The sequence below is a fragment of the Chiloscyllium plagiosum genome, chromosome 5, assembly GCF_004010195.1.
Source record: "Chiloscyllium plagiosum isolate BGI_BamShark_2017 chromosome 5, ASM401019v2, whole genome shotgun sequence".
Lineage (NCBI taxonomy): Eukaryota > Metazoa > Chordata > Chondrichthyes > Orectolobiformes > Hemiscylliidae > Chiloscyllium > Chiloscyllium plagiosum.
Genome location: NC_057714.1, coordinates 99,928,563 through 99,943,279, shown reverse-complemented (window position 1 = coordinate 99,943,279; position 14,717 = coordinate 99,928,563). Strand labels below are relative to the sequence as shown.

The 14,717-nt window shown below is 39.3% G+C and overlaps 1 protein-coding gene across 3 annotated transcripts in view; it reads right to left on the bottom strand.

Annotated features, from left to right (window-relative positions):
- The window catches only part of ncapg2 (non-SMC condensin II complex, subunit G2), a 117,635-nt gene that overhangs the window by 76,194 nt on the left and 26,724 nt on the right, over nt 1–14,717 (bottom strand). For all 3 annotated transcript variants that reach the window (XM_043690697.1, XM_043690695.1, XM_043690696.1), the window contains exons 7-13: nt 12,868–12,962; nt 11,217–11,286; nt 9,253–9,339; nt 8,636–8,728; nt 3,856–3,981; nt 3,228–3,407; nt 2,568–2,720 (exon numbers count right to left, since the gene is read on the bottom strand). In XM_043690697.1, the coding sequence (XP_043546632.1) occupies nt 2,568–2,720; nt 3,228–3,407; nt 3,856–3,981; nt 8,636–8,728; nt 9,253–9,339; nt 11,217–11,286; nt 12,868–12,962 (804 nt within the window). The remainder of the gene's footprint in view (nt 1–2,567; nt 2,721–3,227; nt 3,408–3,855; nt 3,982–8,635; nt 8,729–9,252; nt 9,340–11,216; nt 11,287–12,867; nt 12,963–14,717) is intronic.

Below are 14,717 nucleotides of genomic sequence, written 5' to 3'. Positions count from 1 at the left end.
CCAATCAGCTTTCGAACGTTCTTGCCTAATACAGTCACAATTGGCCTTTCTCCAATTTAGAACTTCAACTTTTAGATCTAGACTATCCTTTTCCATCACTATTTTGAAATGAATAGAATTATGGTCCCTGGCCCCAAAGTGCTCCCCCACTGACACCTCAGTCACCTGCCCTGCCTTATTTCCCAAGAGTAGGTCAAGTTTTGCACCTTCTCTAGTAGGTACATCACATAATGAATCAGAAAATTGTCTTGTACACACTTAACAAATTCCTCTCGATTTAAACCTTGAACACTTCTTGTACAGGTCGCCTCTACCCCAAAAGAGATTCCAATGATCCAAAAATGTGAATTCTTCTCCCATACACCAGCTCTTCTCTCAAAAGATAGTGAATCTGTGGAAGATGAACAGAAATTGCTGCACAAACTCAGCAGGTCAGGTAAATCTGGAGAGAGGGAAATAGAGTTTAGATTTCAAGACCGGTGACCTTTCTTCAGAACTGGCAGCATCAAGGAAAAAATTTTTTTACCTCAATGACAAGGAATGCGTGTGTCTGGGGAGGGCGGGGAGGAGTGCAAAAGAGAAGTGGTGGAGAGAAGGAAGGGAGGGCAGGGGAGGGCAGGGAGGGAGAGTATAAGTGAGAGTGTAAGAGAGAGAGAGAGATATTAAGTCATGACAGTTCCTGGGGTATGGCAGTGGGAAGGATGTTGTGCAGTCTATGAAAATGAACTTAATGGCGACTCCTGAAGGGTGCAGGGTCCTCATATGGACAATTAGATGCTGATCCTCCAGTTTTCACTGAGTCTCACTGGAGCAATGCAGCAGGTTCGTGACAGAAATGTTTGCCAGGGAACATGACGTATTGAAGAGTAAGCAACTGGAAGCTCAGGATCATTTTTAAGGTCAGAACATAGGTATGCTGCAAAGAAAGTATTCAAACTGTGCTTCTGTTCTCACACTTACCCAAAACCACATTGTGAACAGCAAATACAGGAGATTAGATTAAGGGAAGTGCTGGTAAATCGCTACTACACCTAGGTGTCTGCGGCCTTGGATAGAGAGGAAGGCGGTGGTCGCATCTTCTGAAATTGCATGGGGAGGTGCCTTAATGGTGTAGAGAGGTATTGGGGGTGAAGGAAGGTATCCTGGAGAGACGCTCCCTGCAGAATGCTGATAAGAGGGGGAAGGGGAATATGCGTCTGGTTCTGGCATCATGCTGTAGGTGACAGAAGTGGCAACTTGATCTTCTGGAAGCAAAGATTGCTGGTGGAAGCTGAGGAACTGAGAATCATATTGGTTCTGTCCCCAGCAGAGAAGGAGTGAGTGAAGATGTGCAGAAAACTAGTCAGTTACGGCTAAGGACAAAGTAATTGAGGAAAAAGGTGGAAATTTTTGATGATCCCTGTAATAAAGATGGCATCATTAGAACAGATGCAATGGAGACCAAAGAAACTGGGAGAATGGAAATGGAGTCTTTACAGGAAGGAGGGTGTAAAGATGGAAAGTACAGGTGGGTTTGTACTGGATATCAGTGACCAGCCAATCCCCAGAAATAAAACCAGAGATGTCGAGGAAGAGAAGAGAGCAGTAAAAAATATGGATCAGGTGAATGAGATCAGTGGAAATTGGAAGCAAATTGATAAACTCTTCCAATTCCAAACGAGGGTGGAAGCAACAATGACATTGATACAATGGAAAGAGTTGTGGGGAGGTTACCCGCATAGATTGGCACAAGAAGACATCCACGGCTACATCTTTGAAGGAAGTGAGAAAGGTTAAAGGAGAAGTTGTTCAAAGAGAGAATGAGCCTGGACAGGCAGAGGGTTATGATGGTGGTAGATGGCGATGATTCAGACTCTTTCCAGCTAGAAGAGAGAATCCCAAGAGCATCCTGATAAGGGACGGATGTACAATCGCAGTCATATCACAGCTCTGTTTTATTTTAATGAATTTGTGGAATTCTTTAGCACAGACAGCATAGAGGTTTTACTGTTAAATATATTCAAGATTGAGAAAGACAGATTTGCAATCAATAAGAATCAAACGTTGTGGGGAAAAGAGAGTTGAGGATTATTGGATCAGCCATGATCTCAGTGACTGGGAAGAACACACTCCATGGACTAAATGGCCTACATCTATTCCTATGTCCTCTGGTCTAGAGCTCTGTAATGGTTGTGGTCACTAACTTGTACTTACAATAGTTTGACCTGAAGTTTATCAGACTTGCCGAGTGTTACAACCCACGAATACTGAAGAATGTAATTGTTATTTAAGATTCAATTCTTTATAATGCAGAGGCATTTGTACCAAAGTTTCAAATTAAGTGGACAGTTATTACAAAATAGAATGTCCAAAGGAAGTATTTAAGCATTACAAAAATCCTCCACTACAAAATTATGAACCACTTAGTCCATACACAATAGCATCGATTAAAAACAATTCTACTGAATTATAAACATTCCTGACTTTGGAATGAGCAACATTTTACTTATACAAAGTTGTTTGGCAACCCGGAAGATAAATAATTGTTATTTTACATTTGAAGCATTTCATCTTCTTAGTAATCTTACCTTTGCAGCTCTAGCAGCTTTAATTTTCAGCAGCATATCAACAAAGGCTACTCTTACTTTTTCTGAGTTGTCATGGAGACTGTTTTTCAGTCCAGGAAGAAGCTGCTCTAACAAGGGATGGCTCATTCTGTTATCCAAAGTAACTGGTAAACACTGTGGAACACAACAGTGAAGATCTTTTCACACAAAGTATTAAGCAATTTGATACATTTACATTTGCCACTGTGCTGTTAAAATGGCTGAAATATGAACATCATATAAATTGTTTAAAAGTTCCATGGAGAGAAAAAAAATCCTGCAACAAGGTGAATTTAACAATATGCTCCCACATTATTGAATTTTGAATTTGAAGTCCTGAAACTTCCATGTTTAAATAGTTAATTGGCTCTGCAAGAACCAGAGAAATCAGTTTGTTTGTCATTCAGGCAAAATAGCCAGAGTGTCAAAACTGATGCTCAACAGGCTCATGTGAAATCCTCTTGTGGCATCATGTCAGGAGAATCAATGAGGTCCTAGGAGGTGGCTGTCGCCAAGGTGAAAGTTGGCTAGCACAGATGCTGATTCTAGGCTTAAAAGGAGTCTCTGTGAGGTGCAGTTCCTTGCATCCTTAAATGTAGGAGCATTGGCAAAAGGAAACTGGAAGAAAGTACCATCTCATACCTTAAAGACAGAACAACGAACATCAGCAGAACTTGTATCAGCAGAGAGCTCACGGAGCACAGTGGTAAGAAGTTCAGTAAGAATAGCAGGGGGAATCATCTCCCAGTATTTTGCAGCAATCCTGCACACACCAAGCACACCAGTTGAACGAACCAGAGGTTGAGGATCTTCCAAAAGACTCTACAAAAAACGTAATTAAAACATTGCAAGTTATATTTTTTTGTATGGACCATCTGTTTATCACTTGTTACAAAACTTATTCTGTGAAGAGATATGGCAATAAAAGAACTTAACATGCCGTGATTATGCTATCAACAAGATTTTATTTTAATTCAGGCACATATTTTGTCCATCTGAATTCCCATGTCACTTCAACACTTTGCACCCATTTACAAATCAAACCATCGTCCATTATGAGCGGCATAATGAATTATTTTCCCGCTATTTCACTCAAGAACAGTGATGGAATGCTTGGGGCATTTTTAGGATCTCCAAAGAACAGGTTCATAATAGGACTGAGCTGCCATTGCAATCAATCATAATTGAGATTTGATATCTATTAAAGGAAAGTCTATCCTGACCAATAGGCTTCATCTAAATAAATCAACTTGTTCAAAAGTATACTTACAAAAATTTCTTCAAATTGCTTTTGAATTTGAACATCTACTTCTTCATTGGCAAGTCCAGGGTCTCTTATTGGAAATGCTTCAATAAAGAGAATCGCAGCATTGGCTCTAACTTCAGAATTTCTGGCCTGAAAGAGAAAAAACTAACTTGAGCGAAAGTAAAACATAAAATATTGCAGAAACATGGAAGGTCAGATCCTCTAAAGTACGAAGACCAGAAGTGCGTTCAATCCTGGCACTCATCTAAATAAGATTATAAATCTAATATGCAGCAAACATTGTTTCAACCAGCACCTTATGAACCAGCACTCTTGATAAACCAGCAAAAATCGTATTGCTCAAAATCAGAAGTTTACTGTATTATTGCGATCCCAACAATGTCCAAATAGTCAGCAGAGGATGAGAGTGAGTAGGCTCTCTTATCCTAAGTTTTATTTAAAGCAAAGTTGCATTATCATTTAAGTGATTTGAAGAAAGTATAACAATGTGTGTAGTGCCTGCATTGCATTTATATTACTTTGTGCATGTTTTTCCATTGATTATGCAAATCCCTTGATCAACTGGAATATTTGACCAATTGCTACACTCCTGCTGCCATAGGTGTCGGTTAATAAAAAAAGTTTGTTGTTGTTGCTTCACCTCGAAGGGGACTATTTACTTCTTTCATCCTATTCTACCATATTCGCTTCTCGGCAAATGTGGTGCCCTCCATACCAGGATTGCCAACTTCAGACTGGGTGACTGCTTTGCAGAACACCTCCACTCTCTTCATAAGTATGACCACAGCCTTCTGCTTGCTTGCCATTACAATACACAACTTTGCAAGCATGCTCATATTTCCACCCGAGGCCAGCTGCATTGTTCCATAAGCTGAAAGAGAAGCATCTCATCTTCCATTTAGGTAGTACAGCTATCTGGACTCAAGAAAGATCAGAGATCAAAAATTTATACTTTGTACTCTAGCCCCAGTTTTGATTTTATTTTGTTCCATTCCATTCCAAGTCCATATCTAGTTTCCATGTTGTTACTTCTGATAAGAGCTGACCTATATGCTGTTATTAACATCTACGATTAACAACCACCTCTGGATCTGTGCGTAATGCCTTCTCCACAAACACCACTTTTTAGATGATTAGATTCCCTGCAGTATGGAAACAGGCCCTTCGGCCCAACAAGTTCACACCGACCCTCCAAAGAGTAACCCACCCAGACTGATTCGCCCACATTTACCCCTGATTAATGCACCTAACATTATGGACAATTTAACATGGCCAATTCACCTGACCTGCACATCTTTGGATTGTAGGGAGAAACCGGAGCACCTGGAGGAAACCCATGCAGACACAGGTAGAATGTGCAAACTCCACATAGACAGTCGCCCGGGGCAGGAATCAAACCAGGGTCCCTGGCGCTATGAGGCAGAGGTGCTAGCCACTCAGCCACCGTTGCACAATGCCACTTCTCCCTTTATCTTTTGTTGTGCGACATCCTTGATCTTTGATCTCCTCACCCTCTAACCTATTTCACGATCTTCCATTTTGTTTCACTAACACAGCATGAAACGCATTACTTTTCCACTTCCTTTTAAAAAAAAAAATTCATGGGATGTGAGCGCCACTGGCTGGCCAGCATTTATTGGCATTCTCTAGTTGCCCTATAGAAGGTGCGGCAAGCTGCCTTCTTGAACTGCTGCAATCCACATGATGTAGGTTGGACTCGTGCCATTTAAGGAGGGAATTCCAGGATTTTGATCAGCAACAGTGAAGGAACAGTGATATATTTCCAAGTTACGATTGTGAGTTTCTCTAGGGAGATCTTGCAGATGATGATATTCCCATGGATCTGCTACTCCCGTCCTTCTAGACAGAAATGGTCAGGGGCTTGGAAGGTGTTGTTTAAGAATCATTGGTGTATTTCTGCAGTGCATCTTCCAGATAGTACACACTGCTGCTACTGAGCATTGGTAGGAGAGGAAGTGGATACTTATAGAACATAGAACAGTAAAGGCTCTTAGGCCTTCAATGTTGTGCCGACCTGTGAAATTAATCTGATGCCCATCTAACCTACACCATTCCATCATTATCCATATGTATGTCCAATGTCCATTTAAATACCCTTAACGTCCACGGGTCTACTACGGTTGCAGGCAGGCCATTCCACACCTCCACTGCTGAGTAATAAAACAATCCCTGATGTCTGTCCTAAATCTATCACTATCTAGAGTTCCATCTCTATCATTTGTGAATATCACAAACAATAACGGACCAGGCACTGCTCCCTGTGATACACCAGGCTCCAGTCGGTATCTCTCCACATCGCAAACCAGCCAACGAGAAATCAAACCCAAAGTACAAAAGGAGTACATATATTGGTGATGGATTCCATGTCAATACACAATTGCAGAGATGACACATCAACAAAACACACTGCATTAAATCATCAAGCCATGTTTGTGGATGCAGTGCTAATCAAATGGGTTATTTTAAACCTGGATGGTGTCAAGTTTCTTGAGCGTTTTTGGAGCTGCGCTCATCCAGGCAAGTGGAAAGTATTCCACCACACTCCTGATTTCTGCCTTGTAGATGATGAATAAGCTTTAGGGGAGGGAAGTTACTCACCTTGCTATTCCTAGCATCTGACTTGCTCTCATAGCCGCTGCATTTATGTGGTTGGCCAGTTGAAATTCTGGTCAATGGTATCCTCCAGGATATTCATAGTTGGGTATTGAGTGATGCTAATACCATTAAATGTCAAGGGGCATTGGTTATATTGCCATCTCTTCACTTTTAATTCATTTTACAGGAAGTGAAACAAATGCTGCATACATATAAAATTATGATAGCAATTGAATGATAAACATTGGAAAAAATTAGAAAGTGTGAAGTGCTTTTAAAATATTGGAGAAATTTGTTGTACCACACTTATAAAATTAGTTTTCCACAACTCGAGGGAGTTTTCAGTGCTAACAATTAACTCAGCGTGCCATTAAATATTCAAAATACTGTAAGTTCCCTTGGGAAAAAGTAAGAGCTGTTTTGTAAAATTAGATCAATGGGATCCAGCAGAGTTAGCCAAGTGGATACAAAATTGGCTTGACAGTAGCAGACAGATAGTGGTGGTGGAGGGCTACTGCTCAGACTGGAGGCCTGTGACCAGTCTCCATTGTCTACATTTGGCCTTACATCCCTCGAAGCCTTTCCTATTCATGTACTGGTCAAATATATTTTAAAAGCTGTAACTGTACCTGTCTCTATCACTTCCTCTGGCAGTGTGTCACAAGGATTGGTGCTGGGTCCATTGTTTTTTGACATTAACAAAGCAATTTGGATAAGAATATAGGAAGCATGGTTAGTGAGTTTGCGAATGACACCAAAATTGGTGGTGAGATAATCAGCTTCATTGTCCACAATGGGATTTAATCAACCAGGCCAATGGACCGAGGAATGGCAGATGGATTTTAATTCAGATAAATAAGAGGTATTGCATTTTGGTAAGCAAACCAGGGCAGGACTTATACAGTTAATGGTAGGGTCCTGAAGATTGTGTCAAACAGGGTTCAGATATATAGTTTCTTGAAAGTGGCGTTACAAGTGAAGTTATAAGGAGAGCTTGGATAGGCTGGGATTATTTTCCCTGGAGGGTAGGAGGTTGAAGGGTGACCTTTTAGAGGGTTATAAAATCATGAAAGACTTGGATATGGTGAACGACAAAGATCTTTCCCCTCGGCAAAGGGAGTTCAAAACTAGAGTGCACAGGTTTAAGGTAAGAGGGGAAAGAATTAAAAGGGACCTGAGGGGCAACTTGGTCACAGAGAGGAAGGTGCATAAATGGAATTAACTGCCAGAGGAAGTAATGGAAATAATGGTCCAGATCTAGCTGTACAGTTACAACTCTTAAAATATATTTGAACAGGTACATGAATAGGAAAGGCTGAGAGGGGATACAAGCCAAATGTAGAGAAACAAGACTCGTTCAGAAAATCTGGTCAGAATAGACCAAGTTTGACCGAAGAGTCTGCTTCCATGCTGTATGACTCTATGACTCCATAACATTAGTTTATGTGAAAGTGTGGATTCACTGCCAGAAGGATCAGATTTTATGGTTTAACTGCACATGATAATCAACTTCAGAAGTGCAATGCTGCCAAACGGTGACAGTTTTGCTGCAATAACTACAGCTAGATCTGGACCATTATTTCCATTATAAGGCTGAATCATTTTTATGAAAAGAGAACTCATTAAGTATGAGCAAGGGATTGGTCTGATCTCAAATCTATTAATACTGTACTATATATTGACAGCTCTATATTGTATACTGTGCTTTAGGGAAGGAAAGTGTCATCCTTACCTGGTCTGGCCCAGATGTGACTTCAGATTTATAGCAATGTTGGTGACTCTTACTCGTCCTTTGGGCAATTAGGGCAATAAATGCTGACCTAGCCAATGATGCCCTCATCCCACGAATGAATAAAATGAAGTTAAAATATTACTGATCCGTAAAATGTCAGAATATTCTTACCCACCACAACTTTGGAGCAGATTTCAGAATTGGGCTTGAGTGTTCACTCTCATTTAGATTATATAATAATGGACAGCACTGAATATTTGCAATGTTTTCTTTGTTTAAATTCACTCCAACAATTTTATAAAATCATTAAATATCGAAAACAGTCTTCATTTATTAAAACATTCTTTAAAAATGTCCTCAAAGTTCCTTCTTTAGAATGAATGAAGGCATAAGAGTAATGTGTCAATAATTTATCCTAAAAAGTTACGGTAGTACCTTCAGTCCTCTCCATAGAATAGGCTGGTACAAACGATGCAACATTTCATCAACCCCCTGTCGCAGTTTTTGTTGATGGAAGTAACTTAACAACTGCAAAGATAATTTCAAAAATTGTTAAGAGCTACAATTTAGGCTTCTCAAAAATCTTGATTCATGCTGACAGCAAAAGACAAGTCTACAACCAGGCCAATCCACAAAAACAAAGTCTCTTCAAGAATGTTTCTGAACTCAATCTTTTGCCAACAGTCAAAAGAAACTATAGAAGACAATACAAGGAAAAATTCACAGCTACCAACACAGACAACTAAATTTATCGAATGAGAAATGACATGCACTGCAGTACTTCCTGCATTGTTTACAATACTCTATAGGTCAAGTGTTTGCACCATGGAGGCCATAAAATGTTAAAACCACCCTTAATTCATCACTTACATCAAAGGACCTGCAGCAAGTAAAAAGTAAAACAAATGAGGAACATTTATCTCTTGTGTACCAGTTTCATCAATATTACAATTGCAATTTGTAACTGCATCAGTAGAAAAATCTATCGTAATGTGGTGGACAATCAAAAAAATCTTTTTCATTAACTTAACATTACTTAAAATTACACATACCTCTCGCACTTTTGAATGGACTGGGGAATTCCTTGGAAGGTGAACTCCATGATGCATAAAATCCTGGATACAATTATATTCAATAGTCTAGAGGAAAGGGAAAATATTTCAGGGTTATACACCCAATCACCTAATTTTACAGTTATTTTGTGATGATGTAAAATGGACTAATGATATGTGAATGTTAAAATTTTCCATAAAGATATTTCCCGCATAGCAATGATTCTAAAATTCAGTTTTAGATTAAAACAAATTATTGATAAAGCTAATCACATTTTAATAAACAAACAATCTGCAACAACGAATGATTAATATTTTTTTGGTGGTTAACTGCTGTCTCATTGCGCCAGGTACTCAATTCAATTTCACTTTTGGGCTACTGTCTGTGCAAACTCCACACATTCGCCCAGTGTCTGTGTGGGTTTCCAGTGTCCTCTCAGTCCAAAAACGTGCAGGTTAGGTGGATTGGCCATGACAAATTGCCCATAGTGTCCAGGAATGTGTACGTTGGATGGATTAGCCATAGGAAATGTAGAGATACAGGGATAGGGCAGGGGGATGAATCTGGGTTGGATGCTCTTTGGAGAATCAATGTGGACTTGTTGGGCCAAATGGCCTGCTTCCACACTGTAGAGATTTTATAACAATCTAAGTGAATGCAGTATGCTAAAGTGCATTAATATTAGTTAACAAAAATTGTTGTGACGTGTTTGTTTGATCATAAATATTAATAGCAACTTAAAAATAAAAAAATTGAAACAGGAACATGGTATGTTACTCTCCCCACTATTTAAAACTCGCTTTTTTAATGGTTCAACATCTTTGATTTCAACAGATTAACCTTATTTTCTGTTTGAGTAGGTTTTTTTAATTGGGAGTATAGTAGAAGAAACTATTAAAAGCAATGCAACTATTCCTTCAAGGTTTTCTGTGTATTCTGTTTATTTTCATTGTGAAAGCTGAAATAAGAGCAGAAGTAGGATATCCACCTCAAACTAGCTCTGAGATTTGAGAATATCATCGCAGATCTGTTTGTAGCCTCAACTAAACATTTCTGTCAACACCATTACCCTTGAGTCTCACAATGATAAACTGCTTATAACCTTATCTCTTGAAACGTAGAAGCACAATTAGGTCATTCTCCTTATTGAGTCTGTTTTGCCATTCAGTTAGATCAAGTCCTCATCAAACTTCATGAAACCTTTGCACAAACCTGTTGATCCCAAACTTGAGAAATTCCGACTGATTCAAAGACTCCCTCTATTCTGCCTGAAACATTTACATATTACAAAAAAAAAGAGACACCAACACAGATTCTTGCAGAACACCACTGATCAAACACTTCCAATCAGCAAAACACCCCTCTGAAATGATCTTCTATGACCAAGGCACTTTACAAACTCATCCAGGATCTCATATTACTTAATCTTCTGGAGCAGCCTACCAGGAGGGGAACTTGTCAAATGGTTTACTAAGTCCAAGTAAACAACATCCATTATCCTACCCTCAATCATCTTCATCGCTTCCTAAAACAATCTCAATCAAATTAGAAAAACAAAATGTCCCCCTCACAAAGCCAAGATGACTATCCCTAATAAGTCCATTATTTTCCAAATGCAAGTAAATCCTGTCCCTCAGAATCTTCTCCAATAATGCCCCAATTACTGATGTAAGGGTCATTAGCCTATAATTTCCTGGATTATCCCTGTTGCCTTTCTTAAATAAAAAAAAATGACATTGGCCATTCTCTAGTCTTCCGGGATCTCTCGTGGCTAAAGAGGATACAAATTTTGCCATCAAGACCCTAGCAATCTCCTCCCTTGCCTGCTTCAGTATTCTGGGAAAGATTCCATCAGACCTAGGGGCTTTATCTATTTTCATGTTTTCCTTCTTAATATCAATATGCCCTAGAATATCCACAGATCCCTCCCTAATCTTAATGTCTTAGAATTAAAAACACTTACCTTCAGAAACATTCCAGATGCCTTTTTCCAAGCTCTAAAATATATCTCAGCTACATAGGTCATGATGGACCTACAGGCAAAAATTTAATCACAAACTTCATCATTAAGAGTTAATCATAACAGAATAAGAAAAGCAAAGTTTGCAAAGTCCTGATACTTAAGCATTGATTCAGTGCTTTGAAACTCCTATCAGACAACATGACAATCCTGAAATTCAAGCCATCCCTGGAATTAATTGCAGTCGGACAAGGCTCAGAATTGGAATATAGGAAAAAACAGAGCTAAGCACAAAGCTAAAATTAGGCATATCCATGTAAAACAAAAAGTGATTATAGCTGCATCTCTGTCATTTGTGCAGATTGATTACTAGAGGTGAGAGTGCACACAGTTGTCAAACCTGAGCAATAAAGCCATTATGAAATGTCAAGTTCAGCATAAAGAGAGCATAACATCACAAATAAAATAAAAATAATCCAATCAATTAGCAAAACATAGCATATGAACTCTAAGCTAGAATACTATCTATGGTTCCGGCATTACATCAGAAAGATGTAATATAAGACGTGCAGTATTGTTTCCAAGAATGAGGAACTTCAGTTTTGGGGATCAAAGAAATTCTAATGTTCATGCCCATGGGCCAAACACTGGAAAGTCTGATTAGAGTAGATAGGCCCGGACAGATATGATGAGGCGAGGGCAAGTTCTGTGTTATCTGATTCTGACTCTAAACTGAGACTGTAATGCTTGGAGAGGAGAAAGCTAAGCTGAAACCTGAGAGAAGTTTTCAAAATGATGAGAAGCTGGAGAGATTGAGAAAAACTGCTCCAGCTCATAAAAGAAACAAGAAGAAGAGGGCAGCACAGTGGCTCAGTGGTTAGCACTGCTGCATCACAGCACCAGGGACCTGGGTTCGATTCCAGCCTTGGGCGACTGTCTGCGTGGGTTTCCTCCGGCTACTCCAGTTTCCTCTCACAATCCAAAGATGTGCAGGTTGGGTGAACTGGCCAAGCTAAATTGAATTTCCCAGTGTTCAGGGATGTATAGATTAGGTGCTTGAGTCAGGGGTAAATGTAGGGAAATGGGTCTGGGTGGGACGCTTTTCGGAGGGTTGGCATGGACTTGTTGGGCTGAAGGGCCTGCTTCCACACAATAGGGATTCGAATTTTAATTCTTAAAAAAAAGGGCACAGATTTAAAGCAAGGTTGAAGTTAGGAAAACCTTTTCATTGAGTAGTTAGAGTATAGAATGCAATGTCTAGTAGTGTGGTAGAGGGAGGTTCAATTGAAGTATTCAAGAGTGCAGTGGATGATTATATTGTTGGAAATAAAGGTGCAAGGGTATTTTAAAAACTGGTAATAATGTTTCTTTAACCAGCACATGTCGGCTTGATGGGCAAACAGCCACCTTTGTGTCATAGTCACAGAAGTGTTATGATACTTTTTGAACTAATTACCTAGTTCTTAAACGTTATTTGCAAGCACTTAAAAAGTAATCTAATAATTGAGCAAATGATTTGGCTGGATATTCTGAACTCCCTAAATGGAAGATCACTACATAAATCAAAAGTTTCACTCACATTCCTACATTTAAATTAACTCTCAGTGCATGCTTTTCTTGCCTAAACCCCATGCCCTAATTACTTTGTTCATACTTAGGAAAGACATGTAGCTGGTTCTTAATGGTGTCATGGATCATCTTGATGAATTCCACATCCCAGCTAAACAAAAAACTTAAAAATCGCCTTCCCTGAAAAGAAGAAAGGAGCAGTATAAATTCACAACAAAAAAAATTTGCATTTATACAAAGCTTTATACACAACCAGATCACCCCAATGTGCCTTAAAACAAAAGTACTTTTGAATAAGAACAAAACAATGTCGGTGAAGATCTGAAATTAAAAACAAAGCACTGGAAAAACTCAACAAATCCGGTAACACCTGTGAAAAAGAGGACCAGTGTAAACATTGAGCCTAAGTACTCTTCTTTGGAGCTGAAGAGACATCATGGCTTGTTTGCTTCAGAAGGGGGCTTGTGGTTGGAGTTGGAAGAGTAGGGCAAGAAACATCGCAATGGAGGACAGAGTTTATGGCTTATTATTCGTCACTTCTGCTGAAGGAAATGTGGCAGCCAATGTGCTACTGGTGAGATTCAGTTCTAATAAAAGATTAAATCAACCAGAAACATGAACTGTTTCTCTCCAGAGATGCTGATTTCTCTGCTTTTCTACCTTCTTTTAAAAACAAATTGCTCCCTGTGGGATCACAGCTTAATATCACGTTTGAAAAATGGCATCTTGAACAGTAGTGCACAGAAGATGGATTGTGCTCAAGGCCTAAATTAGAACTTGAACCAGTATCTCAGAAGTGGAAATGATGTGATTTGGATTTTATTCATTAGATATGGGCACCACTGGTTAGCTCAGCATTTATTGCCCATCCCTATTTGCCCCAAGAGCAGTTGAGAGTCAATCACATTCCTGTGGTCTGGAGTCACATGTTGGTCAGACCCTGTAAGGATGGCAGTTTCACACCCCGAAAGGACATTAGTGAACCAGGTGGGATTTTCCCCCATCAATGGATTAATGGTCAGCATTAGGCTCTTAATTACACATTTTTATTGAATTGAAATCTGCCGTGGTTAGATATAAACCAGAGCCCCCCCAAAACATTACCTGGGTCTCTTAGATTAACAGTCCAGCAATAATACCATCTTGCCATCGTCTCCCCATGATTGAATACTTTCTTTTGTCTTTGTGTCAAAGAAAAGTGATCTCATCATGAAAGTTATTATGAAGGCAAAACAGCCATAAGCATACAGTTTCCAAAATGTATGTTCTTTTTATATAATTGCAATCATCTAGCTTAGCTAGCTGGATCTTGTATTTAAGCTGTAAACACAAGTTACTTTGAAATACTGAGCCAGTATGGCTTCAAGGGAAGGTCACATCTGATAAACCTGTTAGAACTTTTGAGGTGGTAATGAGCATTTAGACAAAGGAGAGCTATTGGGCATGATCTATTTATATTTCTGGAAGGCCTTTGACAAGATAGATAGCCTCTTGATTAGTAAAGTTATCAAGGCATACGGGAAGATGGCACGAAAATGGGGTTTCGAAACATATCAGGCATGATCAAACGGTGGAGTGGACTGCTTGGTCTGAATGACTTAATTCTGCTCTTATATCTTATGGTCTCATAATTACAGCAAAGCTCTCTTTCAAAGGCATTCTTTGTAAAGGCACACTACAGGAACATTGAATATTACAGAAAGTGTGATAAAATTCAATTTCGCTCCATCCGATATGTTTCAGTCTGAGGTAACATTATAATTTCAATACTGAATGTATACTGTGAATATCAACAATTTCAAACATTTAGAAAGGGGGTTCTCCAGTTTTCCAGCTCTCAGTGTACTATGGCTGAAAGGCTTGGGCAGCAACTTCCCCAATGCACCCTTGTGGCGACTGTCCAAAGCATTACTACATTTCTCAGCGCTGAGCCTA